This window comes from Rosa chinensis, chromosome 6 (assembly GCF_002994745.2).
Source record: "Rosa chinensis cultivar Old Blush chromosome 6, RchiOBHm-V2, whole genome shotgun sequence".
Taxonomy (NCBI): domain Eukaryota; kingdom Viridiplantae; phylum Streptophyta; class Magnoliopsida; order Rosales; family Rosaceae; genus Rosa; species Rosa chinensis.
Window position 1 is genome coordinate 64,392,379 of NC_037093.1, and position 25,428 is coordinate 64,417,806.

Sequence of the window (25,428 nt, forward strand, 5' to 3'; positions counted from 1 at the left end):
AAAAAAAAACCGCAATCCTACTAGACACGCACTAATGTATCGTGCCATGGGTGGAACTACAGTAAGGGTTGCCAACTAGAGAAAGTAATAACAAACTAACTCGAAACTAATCTTTCTTTGAATAGAAAGTAGTCATGTGTATTTATAACAATTAATAAAGGATTTTGTATAAGGTTTTGAAGAAATGACACAGAAAGTTTTGAATTTGTTCAATTTTGTTTTTGTTAAAGGAAAAACATATTGTGTGCCTTCGTCAAAGTGATTGACGGAGAGGGAATCAAGCAATTACCGATTAACATCAATCAGCATGGATTACGAACCAATTAGTAGTTAATGTCATCATTGTAATTGTTCTTTCCATTGTAATTCTCTCCCTATATAAAGGGGTTATGAAATGAAATGAGTAGACCAATTCCAATCCATTTTTACTTTTACAGTTTTTAAATTTTAATAGTGTGATTATGTATAATCCATTTTTTATTTCTTAGTCTTCAAGTTTTGAATCCTGGTTCCGCTCATGCATCATGCATGTAGATACATTCAGGCACGTATAATCATTTTATTTACGTACACGCCTGTTATCATGTGCACGCTCTTGTGTAACCGTGATGTGCTTTGCTCTGATGCATCGTGCATCATGAAAATATATATTGAATACATACAATCAGCCGTGCACAGGCATGGAACCAGGGGTGGGCTAAGGTGTGCTGTAGCCCACCCTAACTTTTTGATTAAAAAAAATTAATATATATGTATTATAAGGCCTGCTTACCTAAGAGACACTTTTTAAGGGACTTTGAGGGACAAGTGAATCTGACGGCTGAAAATAAATGCACAGTTTTAAGTTATTATAATTTCTGCTTTTATATTTAATATATGTGGTTAAAATGCATTTGGCCCTCACAGTCCCTTAAAACTGTCCCTTAGGTGAGCAAATTTATATGTATTATTAGCAGCACCCCTAAAAAACGAAGTTATATATGCATCATCAAACAAAAAGTTGACAAATAGCGTCCATTTGTTCCATCTCTCTGCAATGAACTTCTCTCTACTTAGTCACTTTCTGCTCTAAACCTTAGTCACTCTCCTCTCTTTATTGTCATAAACTCTGCAACTCCACAAGGAGCACCAAAGCACCCAATAACCTTATTGATTAAGCAATCCCCAAGTATTAGAGTTTAAATTTTGTTCTAATACAAATTTTTTTGAGACATTAGGATTAAAATTTAGGTTATAAATTGGGGATTCCAAGATTTATTTTCAGTACTTCATTAGTAGTCAAAAATATTGGGTTTGTTTTATTGATGCATAGGGAAATATATTGAATTTATTTTATTGACGCCCAATTGTCCAAAATAGTGGTGAATTTGTTTAAAAAGTTGAATGTTGAGAGTTGAGCAATTGTTTAGACGTGTTTTAACAAATGTTATGCAATTGAAATATTCCATCAAAACAAGGTAGACTCTACCAAATTTTTAAAAAAAAAAAAAAAAAATCTTGACAGCATAAGGTATATTTAGCCCACCCCAATTTTAATTCTTGGTTCCGTCCCTGGCCGTGTGTCACAGGCCAACTTTGCGATGCGCAAAGAGGACCGCACCACACTTGCAAGTAAGCAAGTCAGCCAAGTTAGTACCTTGCAAAGAACAATGAAAACCACACGATATTAAAAAGGTGCTAGTGGCAAGCAACAACACAATTGTATAAATGTTTGGCAACCACGAAGAACAAATGAATAATCGAAAGGAAAGATCAAGGAGCAATCTCATGAGACACAGATGATTGAATAATTCCTCTTTTATTGATGGTAAGACAGTAGGGAGGCAAAAGTACATGTGCTTACCTATACTAGTTCCGTAGTCCAAACTATGCCGACTAGGAACCACTCCCTAAAGAGCATATCAGACTGACATGAACATGGCAGGAGGAAACATGAAAAAGGCCAAGGAGACTATATGCTAAATAAAATAAAGGGCTAATTACTGTTTAGTACCCTGTGGTTTGGGTCGAACATTAATTCAGTCCCTCAACTTTCAATTTCATCAAAAACACCCTCACACTATCATTTCTCATCCAATAGGTCCATCCGTTATGATTCCGTCAATTTCAACCGTTTAGCTGCTGACGTGGCGATCCAACTCAGCATAGGTGGGCCCCACATGGAGGCGAATTTCCCAAACTGACCCTGGCCAGCCAAATATGGAAAAATCCAAAATAAATTCTAGATTTTGAGGTTGGGGAGACTCGAACCCCTCCCAACACACATGAAAATGAAAGTCCCAACCACCGGACCACTTGCATGGTATTGGTATATTTCAAACTAAAATAATATATACAGCTGTATAATGGTCAACGAACTCAGAGGGTTCTTGAACCCCATGAGCTGTAGATCAAGAAATGAAGCCATCACTCTGTATCCATTGGATCTCATCACGCCTCTAGCTCCTTCAAACCAAGAAGCCGCCAGAAACCCAATCGTGCTTGTACCGTTCGACGAAGGCGACTCACACATCGGATCCTGGACCGGAATTCGGGTCCGGGCGGGAGCATGGAAGTTCGGGTCGAAGAAGTCCTCGACTCAGAGAACGATCAGGAACCCGTCGTCGTAGATCCGCGAGGCGGCGGTTGTGACCCTAAGAGCTGACAAAGAAGGAGCTGCCGGAGAGGAGAGTCAGGATCTTGGTGCCGGCGGGGAGCGATTTTAGGGTTTGGAGGGGAGAGCGAGAGGGGCGAAGTGGAATTGGAGGAGAGAGAGGGAGGGCTGGCCGGCTCTCTTGAAGGCGGAGTCTGGCAGAGCGAAGATGGTGAGCGACGACGACTTGGGGACGAGGGACTGAGAGACGGCCTCGAGAGTGAGAGCCATAGAGAGGTAGCAGGAATCGGAGAGGACTTCGGCAACATTGAGGATGCTGTGGGAGGGGAGAGCGGAGGAGAGAGAGAGAGAGGAGGAGGAGGAGGAGAGAGATGGCGGTGATCGACGGCGACGCCATTGACGAAGCTTCAAGAAAGATTTAGGCGGTTGCAGAATGCAGAGTGTGTGAGAGTGAAAATGGGAGTGGGGAGGTGAATTTAGAGGGGCGGTTTTTCTTTTGGCGGGAAATTGTGGACAGGTGCGCTATATATATTATTTTAGTTTGAAATATACCAATACCATGCAAGTGGTCCGGTGGTTGAGGCTTTCATTTTCATGTGTGTTGGGAGGGGTTTGAGTCTCCCCAACCTCAAAATCTGAAATTTATTTTGGATTTTTCCATATTTGGCTGGCCATGGTCAGTTTGGGAAATTCGCCTCCATGTAGGGCCCACCTATGCTGAATTGGATCGCCACGTCAGCAGCTAAACGGTTGAAATTGACGGAATCATAACGGATAGACCTATTGGATGAGAAATAATAGTGTGGGGGTGTTTTTGATGAAATTGAAAGTCGAGAGACTGAATTGATGTTCGACCCAAACCACATGGTACTAAACAGTAATTAGCCCTAAAATAAATTATAAAATTTGTAAATTACCAAAACATCCCTAGCACACAAGCAAACCAACCAAAGGCTTGACTAATGACCCTGGACAAGGTTGTTTGCGGCATTACAAGTGCGGCCCCTAACATCCTCCCCCACTTAAGCTGTCGGCGCTCTCGACAACGGCTTTGATCTTGAAGTCTTCAATCTTCTGCTGGAACTTCTTCTTTAGGGCTTCAACATTCTCCCAACTGGTTTCTTCATCTCTAAGACCCTTCCACTTGACCAGGAACTACTGGCATAGGCGCTTTGACACTCTAATCACTCTCTCTGCTAGGATCTCCTACACTCTTTCGGCTTGGGTGGTCTGATGTCGACGTGCTCTCGAACAGGCTGGTTGCGTGCTTGATCTTCACGGTCTGGCTGGTGCGGCTTGAGGTTGTTGACGTGGAAGACGGGGTGAACTCTCATCCAGGTGGGAATATCTACTTTGTAGGAGCATTTCCCCACTTTAGAAATGATGGGAGCGGTCCTTCATACTTCCAGATAAACAGACAAATACGAGCGCCGCTTTCATATCTTCCGAACCTCGTATCCTACCATCAAATTATCTTCCATCAGATTGCAACCCTTCGTACATACAACCCTCTTGTTTGCTCAACACACGAACACGTCATTACATCTATCCCCTTATCCTCTCAACCTCCCTATACAGGAGATTTGGATGGTTCTCGGAAAGGGAGTGACGATTCCAATATCAACTTGCAGATGATAATGATCCCCCCCCCTCCATTGAGCTCGATCCCCCATTCCCATGCTTGACATCCCTCTGGTTTTCCAGTGCCAAATGGAATTCCTCCAAGGAGGTAACTAACAAGTTGGAATATTTGACCACCCAACTAGGACCAAGCAAGTTCCCAGTTGGAATATTTGGCCACCTAACTAGGACCAAGTTCCCAGTTGAATCTTGGTAATGAAAGCATGGACCTTCGAAATTACCATGCTAAAAATACTGTTTTGTCGGTGCCGTATTTGCGTCCAGGTTCATTGGACTGGAAAGTCTAGATGACTTCAATGACCTGATTTTGTGGTACCAACCGTCGCAATTACTGATTACCAGCTGTTCAGAACGCGTCCAGGTTCAATGAACCTCAAGTCCTCAACTAGATGTTTTAATTTTACGTTTTCTCAAACAACTATGTCATGAAGACATTGCATGGTGATGGACATGCAGATTGCTAAAAGTATTGTGTTATGTTTATGAAGATTATTATTATTATTTTTATCAAAAATTATTTATTTGAGAAGACAGGTATTTGTACATTTAAATAAATAATTTTATGTATGAAAATCATGGAAGGAATAGATTCTCATTTTATTCTAAAAAAACGTGAAATCGGTTTAATCATATAAAATATATGTTCACTATCACATAAAGATAAAATAAAATAAGATAGGTTCGTGAATTGACTGTCTAAGATTCTTATACCTTTACATTAATTTGTGATAGCAAACTTTACACCTAAATACTTTTGTATCTTTTTTAGCTTTTTATTAATAGTTTGTTTACAAATACATGTCAACCTTATGTGTGGTAATATATTAGTCTACTAGCTAGTATCTTATATGATCAAATTAGGCAAATCAATATGATAAATATTATATATATATATATTTATTGTAACAAGTATTATTTTTCTTTTTATTCAAGTAAAAAGGGTGATAATTATTGTTTTAGGAACATAATTTCTTTTTTCCAAACCATATTTAGTGATAACTCTAGGGACCTTACCTTATATGAGATGAGATGATGTGGTCTTCTTCCAATCCAATATAGGAGACATGTTCAAAAGTCAGAACAGAAAATCACATAAAAATTCTTCTTAATTAACTAATTAATTCAGTTACCAAATCTGCCTCCTAAGTCCTAACAAGTCAAAAAGAAATAAAAACAGAAAAATATCTCAACAACATAAATGATGGATGCCATCCATGTACATGGCTCATATCCATACCACATACATGATGCATCATCGAAAACAAAGAGAGCACGTGGCAAAACACGGTCTCCACAGGTTTTCTGGTTTCCCTCCCCTTCCGTATAAATTGGGCTTTTCTCCCCCGTCATTCCTCCTCACGAGACAAACCGAAGAAAGAGAGAAGGCGCAGAGAGAGAGAGAGAGAGAGACAAAACGAGAAAGGGAAAAAAGCCCCAATCTGAAGCTAAACCCTAACCGCGTTTAGCTTCCATCTTCTCGTTTCTCTCTTTTTCGCCGTTAAAATCCCAAATTGAAAGTACGAGCTTCAAATTTCTCAAGCCTTCTCGGTCGGATCACACCACACGCTTTCCTCGCATTTCCTAATCGTAAGCTCGGATTTCCTCTCTTTTCTTTTCTTTTTTCTTGGTAAAGAAAGAAGTTTATGATAGATGCGTGAAATTTATGGATTATTACTCTTGTGTATTGGCTTTACATAGCAATGCCGGTGATTATCTCGGATCAGATGGGGAGAGAGCATTTATTACTGCTTTGATTTTCTTTAATTTTAATTGAAAAATCCCAAAACTTTCTGATCGAAGAGATGAAATTGGGGATGACTGAACATTTTCTTTTGTAATGTACATTTCAGGAGTTATAAAACCAACCATGGTATTCTGGGTGTTTGGATATGGTTCACTTGTGTGGAACCCTGGTTTTGAATACGACGAGAAAGTGATAGGTTTCATCAAGGACTACAGGCGTGTATTCGATCTTGGTATGCCTATCTTCTCTCTCACTTTGACTTCGACTGTTATATGGTATGAGTAATATGACACTGGTTTTTGATCATTTATTTTTGATGTATTCAGCTTGCATTGATCATCGAGGTACGCCTGAGCACCCTGCAAGAACTTGCACATTGGAACACCAAGAAGGGGCTATTTGCGTAAGTATACCTTGATGCGTATTAGGTTGTTGCATTGTTAGTAAATGCTTAATTATGATCTGTTACTGACTTTGAAACTCCTCTTCCAACAGTGGGGTGCTGCTTATTCTGTGTGTGGCGGCCCTGAAAGGGAAAGACTGGCTATGGAGGTAATCTTCTTTAAATGTAAACTTTATTAGCATTATAGTGATGTAGGTGAATTGAGAGTTCTAGCCATATTGCTAAAGTAGAAAGAATTATATCAACTGAGATACAAGTGTGGGATACGTATTCCTTTACTAAGAGTGTTGCTTGTTTTTTGGTCATGAGAGTGTTGCTTGTTTATGTGCATTCCCATTGTATAGGAATTATATTGATACATTTTGTTTTTTTTTTTTCCTTTTGCAGTACTTGGAAAGGAGAGAATGTGAATATGATGCAAAGACTCTTGTGAACTTTTACAAAGTAAGATTTGTTTAAGATATTGTTTGTCATGCCGCTTTTGCTTGTATAGTTTCTAATTTTGAATTATTGATCTCTACAAATTGCCTTAACATGTTTTCTGTGTGATACAGGAAGGGGACTTCTCTGATGAGCCTTCTTTGACAGGAGTCATTGTGTAAGTTACATTGCAACTATTTTTTCATCTCCACTTATTTACTCAAAGAAATTTAGATGTTTTGTAGATGACTTTCCTGACCAGTTTATTCTGATATTTGCAGTTTCACATCTACTCCAGACAAAGAATCAAACAAATATTACCTGGGTCCTGCTCCATTGGAGGATATGGCAAGGTAATGCAGATGACACTTCCTTCTTTTCTTGTATTGGTGGTGGTGATCATATTGCAATTGTTCTTGTACTGATGAAGATTTGTATTTCAACTGTTCCTGTTTATCTGCAGCCAAATTGCGACTGCTTTTGGGCCATGCGGGAACAACAGAGACTACTTATTTTTGCTGGAAAAAGCTATGTTTGATATTGGTGAGCAATCTTTTTATGTGTCCACAGATGGTCAAAATTTCAATGAATCCAATCAAAGATACCTACTTCTTTACTGATTTGAGGGGGGTCTAACTTAAGAATTGTTGACATGAACAGGCCATGAAGATGACTATGTGATAGAGCTTGCAAATGAGGTGAGGAATGTACTTGGAATTGTTGGGAAAGGAATTCCAGGAATTCCAAGGGATAAGAAGTTGACAGGACCAACCCACATCCCGCTCAAGTCCCACATTCCAACCATTCAATTGCATCCCCTTCCGGAAGCCATCGCCATGGACTCGTAGTCTCATAACATCTGATAACTGAGGAAAGAATAAAGATCAAGTTGTGGAGTTGAGGAGCCTGTGCCCATGGCCAATCAATTTTATCCCCAGTTTGATTTCACAGTAGTCGGCACTTTTCTTTAGTAAGCAGGGAACCCATTTAACCTCATATAGATTTAGGTTTGAGGTGCGGCAAAAGCTTGGTTTGAAATTGTCAGGAATGAGGATCACTAACAACTGTTCTTTTTATGTTTCTTTATTTTTTAGACCTTATGGAATGTAACAGTCTAGCTGAGTTTAATTTATAGAACGTTTCAATGACAGTATCGTTTCATTCCAATTTTCAGCAAATTTAGTTTCTTCCATTTATGTTTCAGCAAATCAATTCTAAGTTTCAAATGGACACTTCTCTGTAGCAGCATTACACAATGTTGAACTCAGCGAGTAATTGGACAAATTTAACCTACCCCATCTCCGAACAAAGAATTCTCGTCTTCAATAAGAGTCGGTCTTTAGTCCTTTACCACAATTCAAGGACAAACAGCATACCAAATGGTTGCTAAAATCTGACCATTTCACGAAGTGCGCAGATTCATATTGACTATAAAACATAAGAATTTGGTCGTGAAGATTGGTTGCTAAAATCTGACCATTTCTCATGAAGTATATTGACTCTAACAGTCTTTGGTCCTAAAGATTCGTAGATGTCATCGTATGATTCCTTAAGAAAATTGCTTATAATTGAATATCATCTCATCTATTTTGATTGTTATATTGGAGGGGATCGAACCACCGATTTAACTTAATTCTAAATCTAACCTTCACTCTGTCACCGCTCAGGCACCCTACGACTTTCGTTGCTCACATTTTCACTTTTAGTACTCCAACCAAGTAACCGTATTCAATCTAATGCGTATTCAGAAAGCAATTCACTTTTTGTTTACTGATTTGAATTGGGACTAACTTAAGAATTGTTGACATGAACGGCCTTTGAAGATAATTGTGATAGAGCTTGCAAATGAGGTGAGGAATGTACTTGGAATTTTTGGGAAAGGAATTCCAAAGGATAAGAAGTTGACAGGACCAACCCACATCCCACTCAAGTCCCACATTCCAGCCATTCAATTGCATCCACTTCCTGAAGCCATCGCCAACATCTGATAACTGAGGAAAGAAGAAAGATGAAGTTGTGGAGTTGAGGAGCCTGTGCCCATGGCCAATCAAATTTATCCCAGTTAGATTTCATGGTAGACGGCCTTTTTCTTTGGTAAGCAGGGAACCCATCTAACCTCATATAGGTTAGGTTTGAGGTGCGGCAATAGCTTGGTTTGGAATTGTCAGGAATGACGATATGGAATGTAACAGTGTAGATGAGTTTAATTCACAGAAAGTTTCGATGAAGTATTGTTTTATTCCAAATTTCAGCAAATTTAGTTTCTTCCATTCATGTTTCGGTTATCATGTGAGAAGTAAGTTTCGAATGGACACTTCTCTGTAGCAGCATAACACAATGTAGAACTCCGGCAAGTAATTTGGGAACCTACTCCGATCCATCTCCAAACAAAGAATTCGAGTCTTAAATAATAAAGTCCTTTACCACAATACAAGGACAAACAGCATACCAAATGGTCAGGAAGCGCGCAGATTCTGCTCACAAAACGTTGTCTTTGGTCATAAAGATGGGTTGCTAAAATCTGACCATCTCCCATTTGCTCCCATGGCATGGCTTATGTCTGTGTGGTTGAGTCAGCTAACCAAAAAAACAAGAGAAAACAAGGAAACAATCTAAAAATACTTCATTTCATTCATGCCCATCACGGAGTTCCCGGTATAACATATAAAGGATTACAAAAATATGTTATGACCTGAACACTGCTGCCAGCTAATCAAGCTATAACAAAACGGGTCATTCAGTTGGGCTAAACCGAATACAAGATGGTGGGCTAAAACAGTGCAAGCCGGGAGGAAATAGGATCTAACACTGATGGTCCTTAGCGATTATTATTCTTAAGTTTCGTTTAGTTCACGGAAAGAAAATTAATTCCTTTGTCTTTCTCATGGAAAGGGAAATGAAATTTCCCAACAACTTTCCATTCCGATGTTTGGTAACGTAAGGAAAGTTATCAGGAAAGTTGTTAAAAAGTTTGTAAATAATGATATGTTGTGAGTAGGTCTGGGCACGGTCCCAACCCGGCACCTAATTTGCAAGGCCCGGGATCGAGCCCGAATTTTTCGGGTCGGGCTCAAATTTCTTTTTTAAGTTTCAGGGACCGGAAAGGCCCGGACCGAAAAAAACCGGGCCGGTCCTCGGGTTTTTTTCGGGCCCAAAAGACTATAAAAACAAAAAACAAACAGATCTGTTCTCAGATCTAGAACAAATCTTGCTCCAAACCAATTCCTCCACCTTCCAAACTTCCAAAGCCACCTAACCACCACCATTGAGAGAGAGAGATAGAGATGTTTTGGGGTTGAGTAACAGAGAAAAACTAGAGAGAGAGAGATTTTGGGGTTGAGTAACGACAGAAGAAGAATTAGGAATTTCTCTACAATTGATCTAATGGGGAAGGACCGAAGGAGGGCTAGGGAGAGAAGGGAAAAGAAAAGAAAAAAGACAATGGAGGCGTTTGGGGAAAAGAAGAAGAAGAAGAAAAGAACTTAAGAAGAGAGAAGAAAAAAACGAAAAAGAAAGAAAGGGGGGGGGGGGGGGGGGGGGGGGGGGGAACTAGAGAGGGACGGGAAAATGGAAAAGAAAGAAGAAGAGAAGAAAGAGAGAGTCAGAAAGATGAGGGGTGAGACCCAGAGAGATTTAGAGTAGAGAAGAACGTGGAGAGAGAAGGAGGAAAAGAAAAGTTAAGAGAAGAAGAGAGAGTCAGAAAGAGGAGGGGTGGGACCCGGGGAGAATTAGAGTAGAGAAGAAGAACGTGGAGAGACAAGGAGGAAAAGAAAAGTTGGTAGGAAGACATAAAACATATAAAAAATAATTAACAAATATTAGTCGGGCCCAACGGGCTTTATTATATTTCAAAACCTCAGACCGAGACCGGACCGAGACCGGATTTGAGCTTGTTCGGACCGGACCGGAGAATGTTACCAAATTTTTTTTGCAAACCCAGACCGAACCGGGCAGTCCAGGCCTGTTTTTCGAGCTTACGGGTTTTTTCGCCCACCCCTAGTTGTGAGTAATAAATGCAAAGAAATAATGAGGAAAGTGATTCATTTGAGATTTGGAAGGAACCGCTTTCCCTCTTATTTTCTCTTCCCTTCAGGAAACGATTTCCTTTCCTTTTGCATCCTAAACGCAAGAAAAGAACAAGTTTCATTTCCTGATGCTTTCTTTTCATGGACCAAACGTGGCCTTAATTCACAATCTCTCAAGGTTTAACGTATTTCAGTAACGAATACAATTCAAACACTCTCTAATAACTAATAATCCATCCTCTATAAAGTATGTCCGAGCACAATAAATATACCAGTGATCCTAATTCGTATGAATCAGTTATGACCCAAGCTTCCAATCTGACGAGTTTGACACGACAGACCAGATGAATAGAATCACCAAATCATCCTTGGATTTTCATCTAATTCTGCAACTCCTCTGTTTTAAACAAAATTAAGTACCCAAATGGGAGACAACAAGGTTGGAGAAAACTCGAACGATGACTGCAACTGCCGGAGAATGCAGAAATAGTTGCCAGGAGCAGTAAACTCGACGGTGGCCGATGTCAAACCAAAACCTCAAATCATTAAAACTCGATCGAATGCAAAACCAATTATACGAAGATGTAGAGCACGAAGAAGAGTAGATAAATTTTCATACCTCATGCATCTCAAACCGCCGCCGTAATTTGCATAAGAAATGCCGGTATACCAGAATCTTTCGAGCTTTGATACTCCTTTGTCGCCCATCGATTGAACAAACCAAGACTTGAAGCAAAACCACGGTGAGAACAGAAATTCAAACGCGACCGGATTTGGAAGAATCAGTCAGTTCATCATCGCGTGTTAATGGGTCGTCGAACTCCGAAACCGGGTCGCTAGTTTTGAGTTTTTTTTTAGAATCGTCCATGTTAAGCACCCTATTAATCATATTTAGTATTAATCTCTAAGTCTAAGACTAGTCTCATTAGTTACAAGAGCTTTTGTGGTCCTGTGTGACACACGTCCACTTCTCCTTTTGTCATGGATTGAGTCCAATCCATATATCTTGTATCTGTCAGCCTTTTGGAGGCAATCAATCAATGAAGTTTGAATTCTAATTTCCTTTCTGTCTTTCAATTATCATTGCACCCATCATCTGGTATCAGAGAAGGTTTCCATGAGGGGCCTTCAAACTACAGCCCCCCCCCCTCACCGCCCTTACCCCACCACGAACCTCAACCCCTAATCGCCCAACACCTATCCCTGCCACACCCATATCCACCGACCACATAGCTACATTCCAAGCCTCTGTAGACAGTCTCCAATCCCAAACTGATGACCTCCATACGTCTATTGAGGCCATGGCTAGAAGCTAAACTCTCATGGCTCACCAGTTCGTTGCTCTACAACAAACTCTCCTGTCCAATATGGTTCAAGGCACCACTTCTACCACCCCCGCCACGACAACCGCTGGAGCATCGACCACACAAGTGTCCTTAGGCCTCATCTCTCCTTCATCTCCTCCTCCAACCTCCACTACAAACCCAAAATATCATTCTACACCTCACACGGTGCCTCAAATCACATTTGGATCCATACCTTCTTCAGCCACACCTTGGCCAACTCCTAGCACAACCCAACCACCTTCATCTATCCCTAACTTGGTAGTATCCTTGCCTCTCTCTGCCCTATGCCCACCCCATTCCATGACACACACCTTCCCACCTCAGTTCTCCACCATCACCGCCACACTACCACAAACTTCCACACCACCAGACCCCAGACTCTTTTACCCACCACCACCTCTTCAGCACCGCATTCCCCACCAAACCTACCATGAACCCCACAAATTCCGGCCCCCAAAGGTTGATTTACCTCGCTTCACTGGCCAGGATGCTGTAGGTTGGTTTGCCATGGCCGAGCGTTATCTTCGCTCCCAACACATCCCTGACCACGAGAGCATATCCACCATTGCTTCCCACTTTGGGCCCGACGCCTCCATGTGGATGAACTCATTCGAATAGAGCAACTCGACTGCCTCTTGGGAGCGCTTTGTGGGAGCCTTCATGGAACATTTCGGTGTCAGAAATTCCGATGACTTCAAGGCGACCCTATCTCATTTACAGCAAACTTCTTCTGTTGAAGACTTCATCACGAAGTTCACAAAGTTGTCGTGCAGAGCGCCGGAGTGGTCTGATGCCGATCTCCTTCCTATCTTCTTAGGTGGCCTCAAGTCGGAGATCCGCCATGACGTCATGGCCCTCGAACCGCGTTCCTTGGCTTCAGCCCAAAGACTGGCACATCGATTTGAATCGAAGCTAGCCGACCTACGAGCAAACAGAAACCAACGATCGGTCCCTTGGTACCCCTTTTACCGGTCACATCAAACCTATGACCCTTCAACACCACCATCCACTACCAGCTAAACCTCTAGCTGACCCTACTCATCCCCCTCTGTTCACGATACCCCAAACTCTGCCCAAAGCAGTACCAACCAAAAATCTAGATCAGAGTTCCCAGCTCGTCGGTGGTCCACCAATGACCAACGGTCAAGGCGCGCAAGGGGCTTATGCTTCACGTGCGACGAACAGTGGAGTGCGACCCATGTTTGCAAAAAGCCAATTCTTGCTATTCTCGAGGCTGCAACTCCGACAGAGGACCCACCCTCCTCTCCCGAGCCTCAATTCGAAGAACCAGGCAGCGAGGTTGAAAGCTCCCTTCCACTACATGCCATCACTAACACCAAATTGGGGGAGATGATGCGATTCACAAGAGAAATTAACAATCAGCCAATCGATATCTTTGTCGATTGCGGTTCGGTGATGAATTTCTTAAACCCCTCCGTAGCCACACGATTGGGCTTGTCTGTTGAGCCTGCATCCATTCTCCAATTCACAGCCGCCTCCGGTCACCAATTATCTCCGTCTGGCCAGGCCATGGATGTCACCGTCTCCATTCAGAGCTACCAATTCACTGAATCGTTCCTCCTGAGCCTGTACCCGGCTGTGATTTACTGCTAGGAGCCCAATGGCTAGACAACTTTGGGTTCATCGGCTGGCACTTCGCTGAGAAAGTGATGATCTTCACATCTCATGGCAAATGCCATGTGCTCCAAGGGATGACTCAGCAACCGCGTCAACTCGACCAACAGGTCTTTATGTTATTACTGCCGGATGACCACTTGGAACCCTTGCAGCCCATACCAGGCCCACTGGTCCCGACCTCACAAGCCCATCACCCTCAGATCCAAGAGCTGTTATCCAAGTTCGCCGACTTGTTCAGTCCTCCCACGGGCCTCCCTCCACGACGGGCCGTAGACCATCACATTCCTCTCATGCCTAACACCGGCCCAATAAATGTGCGACCCTACCGCTATGCCCACTCACAAAAGGCGGAATTAGAGGCCCAAGTCCAAGAAATGCTTACTAGCGGCATCATTCGCCCGAGTCAGAGCCCATTCTCTTCCCCGGTTCTTTTGGTGAGAAAAAAAAAAGGGTACTTGGCGGTTTTGTGTCGATTATCGTTCACTCAACGCCGCTACCATCAAGGATCAGTTTCCTATCCCCGTGGTTGACGAGCTTCTTGATGAGCTTCATGGAGCCAAGTATTTCTCCAAGTTGGACTTGCGCTCCAGCTATCATCAAATCCGGATGAATGAAGATCACATTCCCAAAACGGCTTTCCGCACACGTGAGGGACATTACGAATTTGTGGTAATGCCATTTGGTCTCTCTAATGCACCTTCTACTTTTCAAGCACTAATGAACTATGTGTTTAAACCTTTTTTACGCAAATTTGTTCTAGTGTTCTTTGATGATATTTTGATCTATAGTCCGGATTTCCATTCCCATATTCATCATCTTGAGGAGGTTTTTCAACTCCTTCAAAGTCATCAATTGAAGGTAAAATTGGCCAAGTGTGCTTTCGGGCAACCCCAGGTCCAATATTTGGGACACATTATCTCAGCTGAAGGAGTCTCTATGGACCCGGAAAAAGTCAAGTGCCTCTTTGATTGGCCCAAGCCTAAAACAGTCAAAGGGCTTTGGGGCTTCTTGGGCCTTGCGGGCTACTATCGCAGATTTGTCAAGAACTTTGGGTTGATAGCCCAACCCCTCACTAATATGCTCAAGGTGGATAATTTTGTTTGGACACCCGCGGCTGCAGATTCATTCCACCAACTCAAGCTGGCAGTCACCACGGCACCAGTCCTAGCCTTGCCGGACTTCTCCCACCCTTTCACCGTGGAGACGGATGCCAGCGGCCTTGGCTTGGGCGCTGTACTGTCACAACACAAGCATCCGGTGGCCTACCTCAGCAAGGCTCTTTCTCCAAAGAACCAAGCACTCTCCGTTTATGATAAGGAGATGCTGGCGGTGCTCTATGCGGTGGATAAATGGCGCCCTTATCTCATGGGTAACCAATTTACCATTCTGATGGATCACCAAACACTAAAGCATTTACTGGATCAGCAGATCACCACCCCATCGCAACATAAGTGGCTGGCAAAGCTCCTTGGCTATGACTACAAGATTGAATACAGAGCTGGGCATCTCAATACGATGGCCGACACCCTTTCCCGGAAACCAGAACTCCTTGCAATTCAGGCCGTGTCTTCCCCGGTTTGCGACAGCATCAGGCAAATTCAACAAGTCTGCTCACGTGATGCCGAAGCCCAGCAGATCATCATAGCTCTCAAAGACGGCCTTCCAACCAAGAAAGGCTTATCCTTGTCGGACAACCAGCTTCTGTACAAAAATAGAATTTTTGTACCTCAATCATCTGAATGGAGAAACAAAATCCTATATGAATTTCACTCATCCCTTACTGCAGGTCATTCGGGTTATTTGCGTACCTTTGTCAGATTATCTCAGAGTTTCGCTTGGCCCGGAATGCTCAAGGACATCAAAACCTACATCTCGGCCTGCGATCAATGTCAATGCCAAAACTATGAATCCATCAACCCACCCGGATTCCTACAGCCGCTGCCAATTCCGGAAGACGTGTGGTTGGACATTTCCATGGATTTTATAGACAAGTTGCCACTGTCTTAAGGGAAGAATGTCGTCTTTGTGGTGGTCGATCGCCTCTCCAAATATGGGCATTTCATAGCTGTCTCTTACCCTTATACAGCCACCCAGATCGCATAAGTGTTTATGAAGGAGGTATTCCGTCTCCACGGCATGCCTAAATTGATCGTTTCGGATCGAGACCCCATTTTTCTCAGTCAATTCTGGAGCGCCTTCTACAAATTGTAGGGCACCCAGCTGTGCCGGAGCTTCGCCTATCACCAGCAATCTGACGGGCAAACCGAGGTAGTCAACAGGTCCTTGGAGCATTACCTTCGTTGCTTTGTGGCTGATAAGCCATCTTCTTGGTCTGGCCTCCTCCACTGGGCCGAATGGTGGTATAACACCACATTTCACTCAACCATCAAGATGCCGCCTTTTCAGGCACTCTATGGTACTCCACCGCCGGCAGTTACGTGATACCTTCCAGGCTTTACATCAGTCCACGCCGTGGACCTGGCTCTCCGCAATCGTGACTCTCTTCTCCAATCTCTCAAACAACGCATGCATCTCGCCCAAAATCGCATGAAACAACAAGCTAATAAGCAGAGAATAGAGCGCGAATTCGATGTGGGTACATGGGTATTTCTGAAGCTTCACCCCTACCGACTGCGATCGGTGGTCAAGCGCCCTTCTCATAAGCTTTCACCCCGCTTTTATGGGCCCTTTAAGATTCTGGAACGCATAGGCACAGTGGCTTATTGTTTGGAGCTGCCTCCTTCTTCCCGGATACACCCTGTCTTCCACGTTTCATTGTTGAAAAGGCGCGTCGGAGATGTTGTTCCCTTGTCACAAACTCTACCCCAATTTGACCAGCAAGGTGAGGTTATTTGGACTCCTGAGTCAGTGTTGGACATGGCTGTCATCCACAAGAAAAAAAGGCCCATCACTCAGTGGCTCATCAAATGGGCTGGGCTTCCTACTGAAGACGCCACCTGGGAAGAAGCACACTCCATCATGGCTCACTTTCCAGAGTTCGGCAACCATGGACGGCTTGCGGCTTAAGGGGGAGGGACTTGTTAGAATCATCCCTATTCAGCACCCTATTAATCATGTTTAGTATTAATCTGTGAGCCCCAGAAAAATGTCCCGAGCTATTTATAGCGATTTTCTGAAGTTTTGAGATTTTTGGAAATTAATTAGTGGAGAGATCCTAGCCATCCACCGTCTCCACCTCTTGATCCTAGCCATCCATTATTAATTGGACAACTTTATAGGCCTGTGAACAGTAAGATTAATACCTGAAAGATTGAGAGAGCTGAGGTGTGTATCTGGGAATGAAACACGCATTAGAGTGCATGAGATAGTTGAGGTGTGTATCTGGGAATGCAGCACGTGTCCAGACTTCTGGTTACCCGCCTAATCACTGACCCACTCTCACCTATTTCATCTTCCTCTCTTCTAGTCTGCCCCAAAACCATGGACTGAGAGCAAAAGCTAAATGCTTTGGATCTGGATTCCTTCACCGAATCGGTTTACTCTCCCTTGCGTTCCATTAAAAGTTTCACCAATCTCACTCCTCTACCTGTGTAATCGTCGTCAACCACCGTACTACCAGCTATGATGGTTACTACCTGAAGGAAAATAGGGGTGTCTAACCCATTATTTGAGGATGACCGTCTTAAGTTTGGATTTGGAATCAATTAAGGTAAGCTTCCTTGAGCCCATATATGTGCTTGGTGAATTTGAAATCAGGTTGTACAACTTTGATAATATTGGTCTTGTTGGAAATTGAGGTTGTACGAAGGAGGAGATAAGAATTGGAGAAGTGGGCATCAGTGAACCCATTCACTAAATTGGTCAAGGAAGGTAAGCTGGCAATGAATGGTATAATTATTTGTGGTTTTTGGTTCATGGATGACGTCCTTATGAAATTCATGAATCATGCCTGGTTGGTTTGATAACTTTGATTCTCTAATAACTAAAGAAAGATGAGTGGGTATGTTTGTTGACAATTATAGTGCTATGAGTTGATTTAATCATGGATGGGTATTAGCCATAAGCATTGTCTGGGAGTATAGCCACTCCTTGTTTGATAGCTTTTGGCGGAAAAACATAAAGGTCTTTGAACCATGTTGTTGTCAATACTTGAATTAAATTGGGTTAGCTTGATTCCCGTTTCTCGTTAAGAATGGTAATTGATGTTTAGGTGATGTATTTATATAAGGAGTCTTGATTATGGTGGCTGGATCTTTGTGTCTCGTAAAGAGATGAGTAATTGATTTGGTACTGATGGTTTATGCTTTGCTTAATGTGGGTGTCCAGAGTAAATTAGGTACACCCATATTGAGTTGAAATTATGTTGGAAAAACACTGGGTGTGTTTAGTAATTCCGTCGAATTACTATGCGACAAAACGGTTAAGTAAATTTGAGATCTTTCGTTAGTGAAATCGTTATTAGTTTGTTTGCGTATTTTGTGGTTTGATAATAAGTAAAGGAAAGAAATTAAATATATATTGAGTGGCCTTAGTAAATTGGGTGCACTTAATATATATTTGGTCGATACTGTAAACTTCAAGTGAATGTTCGGTATCATCGAACTTGTCGTGATTGGTCAAACATGGTCAAAATGGTAAACTCCTGATCAAACCAGGAAAAAATTGGTTGTATGATTTATTAATCGTCGAGATTTCAGTTATTAGTTCAATGAGATATTAACTATCGAAATGTCAGAATCTAGGACTCCAGTTACCCGAGGAACAGAAGGTTTGCAACTCTCGGAGTACGTGAGTGAAGGCATTGGAATCTAGGTAGGCATTCAGGACTCTTCTCGGTTGTTGATTTTCTTATATATTTTTATTTAGTTGGTATGGTTTGGTTATGTTCAAATGCAATGCATACTAACCAAACCATGTGAGAAATGTGATGGCTTGAGAGAGAAGGGTGGCTCTGACTTCCTTGGGTTTGATCTCCAAAACCTCCGGAGGGTTAGTTACGCCCCCGGGTATTTCGATCGTAAGGACGGGCCCGGTACATGTACGTAGCTAGGTAGCGGACGCTCTCACTACGCTTACCTGGTGCTAAAGTAAATTGAGGTAAGGTCGTGTAGTGGGTCTATGGGACCGGCCATCTAGTAAGATTCAGCGGGCATATTCAATTTAGTATCATGCATCGATTTTTGAGTCAAAAAGCATTCTTATAAAGTTTGTCGTTCTTTTAAATATTTGGTTTAAGCAAGTTTTCATACTGGAGCGCTCCAAATACTTATCTGTTGATTTTCAAACCTAGTCGAGTTAGAGTCCCTGTTAAGCAGCGAGGACGAAAGCTCACCTCTACTACAGTATGGATGCAGGTACTGTGCACTAGTGACAGGACAGTAGCGGACTGAGCTGGGTGTGCGGAACAAGTTCGGTAAATCATTGTTTGGTTTCCGTTCTAAATTCTACTTCGCGATTTTCGTGTTTCTGGACTTGTTGAAATCTAGTCTCGCGTCAACTTTAGTTGAATTCTTTTCATTGGGATTCGTACCTCATGCTAGCTTTTATCCAAGTTCTGGACGAATGAAATAGGTTAAGTTTTTCACCTCAAAAATATTTGTAGCTTCCGCTGTGTTTATACAAAAAGTTTTCAAGCAAAATTGCCTAGCGGTTCTCTAAGATATAAATTGAGCATTCGGTTTATGTTTTAGAGACTAGCGACGCTGTGACGTGCTTAAGCTGGTGAGGTGCAGCTTGAGGCGTTACATAATCTCTAAGCCTAAGACTAGTCTCATTAGTTACAAGAGCTTTTGTGGTCCTGCGTGACACACGTCCACTTCTCCTTTTGTCATGGATTGAGTCCAATCCATATATCTTGTATTTGTCAGCCTTTGGGAGGCAATCAATCAATGAAGTTTGAATTCTAATTTCCTTTCTGTCTTTCAATTATCACTGTGCACCCATCAGTTTTGGAGAAATCTGATGGGCGTCTCTTCCTTAAATGAACTTTTATGGCTCAGATTAAGCGGAGGATAATTTGCATGGCTGAAATCACATCGCTCTCTTTATCTTTTTCTTAAAATGAATTTCTTTAACTTCCAAACTTTGAAAAATCATAATAAATAGCTCGAGTATCTGAAAAATTCTCACAAACTTTTCGCATCACATACTTTATTATCGAGCCCTTAAATTTAAAATTTTATCTCAAGAAAAATTTAGAAAATATTTCCGATCGATGGTCTTTAACATTTACCGAGATTACAACTTAAATCTCGAATAATTTCACTTTAGCTCCTCAAATATTTCCGGAGCTCATGGCATGCAATACCTAATTTGGATTGAGCCCTCGGAATTTCTCGTGATTAATTAATCAATGATCATTTGCAACACAATACTTATTTTCGTGATGAAATTAGGATGTGTCCAAACTTCTCAATGATCATTTTCGAATTCATTAATTAATCTATCAGCTTTTTGTTAGGATTGCGGCTCAATATCTAATTCCTTGTTTGTTTTGGATTCTTTAATTCTGAAGGCTTTGGGTAAGCTATTCTAGTGTATCTAGGATTTATGGAGTTTTTCCTTAGAAGTAAAGGTTTAGGATTGAAGATCCTATTGGGAGTCGGACTAATCGTGAGCCTATAAATAGTCATTCAGGGTTATTGGTTTGGTGTGTGCTTTCAGAGATTGGAAGACACCATTTAGAGAAGATGTGAGTTGAAAGAGACTCATTCTAGGAGGTGCCGTTGTGGGTTGAAAGAGACTCATTCTGAAGGGTGCCATTGAGACATTGTTTAGAGAGATCCGTGTGTGGATCAATTGAGTGTTCTGATAATTTGAGATATTATAGAGAGTTGCAAGCTTTGAGAGATCGGGTGTATTTAGGAATTCTCTATTGAGAATTTGGGTTGTGAGGAGAGATGTTATTTGAGTGGAAGAACCAAAACGTTCTTCAAAAGTTTGTAATCTTCTTCTTGTTTAGTGGATCCGCCATCATCATCACCCGGGGATGTAGGTCAACTGTTTGACCGAACCTCGTCAACAATCTTGTGTTTGCTTGCATAGTTTGTGATTACTGTCTTCATTCGGTTTCGGTCTTGGGCTAGGGAACTCGGAAGGTGACCTGAATTTCCTAACACTTTCTTCTAAACTTCGCATTTATTTTATATGCATTAGTTCATGATTTGATTTTTAATAATAATTCCACGCAATTTTTGTGTGTTGAGTTGAGTGGACTAATCCAATCAACAATTCTTCCAGATCTAGAAAAACATATGTTATATTATTTATAATCTTCTAATTCTCAGTTAACTGTTCATCGGCTTATGAACAGTACCGGCTCGAGCCGAGCTGACATTTTGAAATTACGGTTTTGCCCTCCATTCTTTGCTTAATTGCGGTTTGCTGTTTGGCCTGGGTATAAAAGACGCTGAGGTGATAGAAGCGATCCTTTTTCCCTTTCTTCGTTCTTGGCTGATCTCTGCGTTTCTGTTGTTGATAGAGTGAAAAGAGAGGGAGAGAATTGCAGTGCTGTGTGTTGTGATAGTGTTTGTTTTCCTTTTATGCTTTGTTTCAGTGGACGCGACCTTTTTTCTTTCTCTTCGTCTTTGCCTCAGCTCTGCGTTCTTGGGAGAGAGTTGCAGAGAATAGGTTCTGCATGTTGTGATCGTGTTTGTTTTCTTTCCATTTAGGGTTTGTTTGTTCCTTGCATGTGACTGATTTGGGTTTTCGGTGATGGAGGAGTTCATGTTAGTAACGAGAGGGAAGACGAAGATTGGAATTAGATCGAGGAAAGTAGGAGAGTACTTTCTTTGGCGATTTTGTTTTGTTGGCGATTTCGGGTTTGTTTGGTCATATTAGGGCCTGTCGCTGTTAATTTGGATCAGAGGGTCGGTTTTGAAGAGAGAGAGATAGAATGGTTGTCGTTCAGACCCAAAAAAAAAAAAAGAAAAAAAAAAGAACAAAGGTTTGTGGTGTTTGAAGAGAGAGAGAGAGAGAAGAGGATTTAGTTTCGACAGTACCAAATTTGTGGCTTTAGCGAGTTTGACAAGAGTTTGTGTGTAAGTTTTCTGCTTCTGCTGCTATTGCTTTTGTCAGTTTCTGTGTGATTCGGTTTTTGAGTGGGTCTTTTGCTGTTGGTGGTATTGAATTGGTATGTGTTTCTGCGTTTTGGGGGTTTTGTTTGTCTGCGGGTCTGGGTTGTTGATTATTGATTGGAGAGGTTTCAAGTTATGATTTCACTATATGTTATATCGGTTGGGATGTTATTAGAATCTCTTAGATTGTTTTTTGTTCTGGAATTGAAGGCTTAATAATAGAATCTAACATGTAAATGCATATGCATGTAATTCTTTAAATTCCAAGTTCTGATATCCATATTGAGTTGATAAAACCGTTTCTATTATCTACATTAACCCAAAGCAGTCTCTTAACCCAAAACCCAATCCAATTTAAGATAAGAGGTTATTGAGTCGGCCTCTTGCTTCGTTTTGGTTTGTTTCTTATTTTCAGTCAGTTTTTTTTTTTTTTTTTTTCCTATGTCATTGTACATTGTTTTTAACCAGCAAATTGATATATGTTTGTTGTCTTAGAAGTACGTCTCTTTCTGTTTTGAAATTGTGATTGTCCCAATATTTTGATAGCTTGGAGATTTATTTGTCTGGTATGAATGTGAAACAAGAATCATTGACAAAGTTCCAGTGGTGATCATGTGCTTAGAGAACATCCTCAGTTGAATCGATAGGTATGTTCTTGGACCAAGCATGATTGTTTGATAGGTATGTTTTTGTTTGATTAAAAAAAAAAGATGATTATCTGTTGACATTTTAATTTTATAAACCTCCAGTCTGAGTTTTATGTTAAGAGAGGTTTGCATAATATGAGTTGATCAATGAATTTGATAAGATTTTTTTGATAATCATGGATTTGATCTAGATATGTACCTAATTGTTGTTAGGTTTCTTATGCGTCTAAAGCATACAGTGGCAATTTTTTAGTAGTGTGATCTGTGTTCAAGATGATCTGTGAGTTTTCCTTTTATGTTATGCTTTAGGTGAGATAGCTTATTATATCTTTGACATGCATCTAAGGAAGCAAAACATGAATTTGGGTATTTGGTTTTGATTGTAGTGGTTTGCTAGATAGCTTATTATATCTTTGATTTAATACAGAAAAGCAGCTTCCAAGAGCCGTACTTGAAATCAAGAGCCTGGATGTGTTCTGATCATCATTGTGAGTACCCTACTTTTGTCTACCTCCAAACTGTGCAAACTTTAATTATTATTCAATTTGCATGAATGAGTTCATAAACATTAGCTCTGTATCAAAATCAGGTAATGAATTTATGGTTTGTATCTGAGTAAAAGAAATTTTATTAGTAAGAGCTAACTGGGAGTGCCTGTTTTGAAGGATTAAAGTTAGAGATAGAAGCTAAAATGGATTTTGTGTTTATGCTTTTGTTTTGAGTTACCCTTTTAGGCTTTTGTTTTGATCTTTGAGTGAGATGTAAAATCAGACTGTGTGGAATTGATCATAGCTATAGCGTTTTCATAATTTGTTTATTCTTTACCTTTGATGTTTCAAAAATTTCTGGTTTTGCACATTTAAACCACTGGAATATTTGTATAAAAGAAGAAGTATCTGAGTAGGAACAAGTAAGAATATGCTTTTGTTAATTTTTTTTCTTTTCTTTTAGAGAATAGTCTGAAAAGATAATGAAGACATAATTTTAACTGTTATTCTTTTACTAGCCCGAATTTGTTTTATGGAATAAGATTTAATCGTATAAGACCGCAAATTGGTGTACTGTTATGTAATGATGGAATTAAGTTTGACTAAGTGACTAAAGTCGATGCTTATATTTGAAATAACAATGTATGCATCACACACTAGCACAAATATACTTGAACTTAACCAAAAGGCCAAGAACATAGATGTGTTTCCAGATACATGGGTGTTTTGTAACCAGATTAGTTTTGGGTAGTATGATGTATGTATTCTTTATGCTACTTCAGCAGATGTTACTTCATTTACAATGCTTTTCTGGTGTTCTTGATTGTTATGTCTTTATTATACGTTTCTCAGTTTATGTCATTTATACTTAACAGAACAAGAAAGAAAGAAAGAGGGTGAGGGAGGTGGGGATTTTGAAGAAGGATCCCGAGATCCTGAAGGAGCAGATTGATAAGTTGAATAAGCAAAGTAAGTTTACCTAAAGCTTTTTGTTCAAAGTCATAAGTCTACTTTCATCAGTCTCAAACCAAGAGGTCTGTTAATAGAGTGGTCATAAATACTTATAGATCCAGTATTTTGGATATCTAAAAACTATAGAAAGACTGAAAGTGATGCTCATCTAAAAACTAAACTTGGTAAAACAGAGTGTAAGCTGTGTTTGTTGTATTCATCAGCTTATATTTTTACTTATATGAGTTACAGGTTTCTTTCAATATTTTTTAAAACATATATATACATGTTTTATTTGCTGCTACCTTTTTAGTCAGATTTGTGTCTTCTCTTTTGGTTTGTGTTACTGATTTTCTACTTTTGTCTTCAGTTTTCCAATATGCAATTAGTTAGTTTCCCATTGTATACACACACACACATGGTTTTTAATATGTGATTTCATTTTCATGTTCGTAACCTCTTCTGTTTCGGATAATATTAGAATCTATCATTTAAAAGAAATGGATCAGACAAAATCAACTTCACCAACTCCAGATCATTTCAATAGCGTAGAGACAGATAGAGAAGAATACTAAATCCTAGGCCTACCAAAATAGGAACAAAACAGTAATTAAAAAAATAAGAACACTTGAAGAAAGCTAATCTTTATACACTTTTGATATGTTTACAGTATGCGTTAAACCCTGAAATAATTACTGCAAAGTTAGTTTAGCTCTAGAGTTCATGTGTCACTTTTAGCTGTAAACCAAAACTCTTACCTTAATTACTTGCATAACTGGGTAATACTATGGGATCATGCAAAAAAAACAAAAATATCAATGGCCCTCCTTGCTTATATTCTTCCATGTCCTATCCTTACTACTGGAATTGATGTATTGGCAATTGTTTTTTTCCTTTACAATCTTCTTATTGAGCTCTCCACTTCCCCTTTCTGAATTTGTCATAATGAAACATACTATTTTCATAATTGAATATTTCTAGATGGTACAACAATATGCAAATGTCATCCACTACAAACTCAATTTCTAGATACAAAATATTTTGTACTCGCCAAAGTTCAATTAAATTTGGATTTGTTTAGGATTTGAATTTGTCCATGGATCAGTTTGATTTCTGAATAAATCTTGCAATTTTGTTTTGCTTTGTTGTGCATTTTCAGCTTTGTGATCAAATGATTTGCAGTGACACAGAAGTTGTAACATGGGAAAACAACAGAAAACACAACTTATTTGACATCAGTGCTAATCCTCTATTTTGATGACAGGGAAGGCAGCATTAAACCAGCAGCATCATCCATGGAGACCTTCAACAAAGAGAAAACAAACTAAAGTGTGATGACACTTTTTATGTACAAAGAACTGGAGGAAGCAACTTTTTGGACAACCTCCACAGCTGTTAACTACCAGGCTAACAACCTTTTGGCAACACATATGCTAACAGACATCATCATCTGTTTTTGACAAGTACATCAAGCAATAATTGTAATTAAGTTAGCC

The 25,428-nt window shown here is 40.5% G+C and overlaps 1 protein-coding gene and 1 long non-coding RNA gene across 3 annotated transcripts; both read left to right on the forward strand.

The window, feature by feature from the left end:
- Positions 1 to 5,406: 5,406 nt before the first annotated feature.
- Positions 5,407 to 8,804, forward strand: LOC112174395 (gamma-glutamylcyclotransferase 2-1). Of its 2 annotated transcripts, XM_040507537.1 has the most exons (10): positions 5,407 to 5,821; positions 6,085 to 6,210; positions 6,305 to 6,381; positions 6,474 to 6,530; positions 6,769 to 6,825; positions 6,936 to 6,979; positions 7,083 to 7,154; positions 7,265 to 7,344; positions 7,462 to 7,494; positions 8,647 to 8,804. In XM_040507537.1, the coding sequence occupies exons 2-10, from the start codon at positions 6,102 to 6,104 to the stop codon at positions 8,787 to 8,789; spliced, it is 672 nt and encodes a 223-aa protein (XP_040363471.1). In that variant the 5' UTR covers positions 5,407 to 5,821; positions 6,085 to 6,101; the 3' UTR covers positions 8,790 to 8,804. The 2 variants fall into 2 exon arrangements, with proteins under 2 accessions (XP_040363471.1, XP_024167930.1); XM_024312162.2 differs by lacking the exon at positions 8,647 to 8,804 and having other exon boundaries at positions 5,422 to 5,821; positions 7,462 to 7,979.
- Positions 8,805 to 22,037: 13,233 nt separating this feature from the next.
- On the forward strand, positions 22,038 to 25,422 carry LOC112172607. The gene is made up of 4 exons (XR_002925321.2): positions 22,038 to 22,493; positions 22,921 to 22,981; positions 23,857 to 23,950; positions 25,197 to 25,422. It is a non-coding gene; the product is annotated as an uncharacterized LOC112172607 (long non-coding RNA).
- Positions 25,423 to 25,428: the final 6 nt, after the last annotated feature.

Coding starts and splice junctions, on each gene's coding strand:
- LOC112174395 (XM_024312162.2), top strand. CDS start 6,102: ATGGTATTCTGGGTGTTTGGATATGGTTCACTTGTGTGGAACCCTGGT. Junction 6,382..6,473: donor ACCAAGAAGGGGCTATTTGC/GTAAGTATACCT, acceptor CTCTTCCAACAG/TGGGGTGCTGCTTATTCTGT. Junction 6,826..6,935: donor CTCTTGTGAACTTTTACAAA/GTAAGATTTGTT, acceptor TGTGTGATACAG/GAAGGGGACTTCTCTGATGA.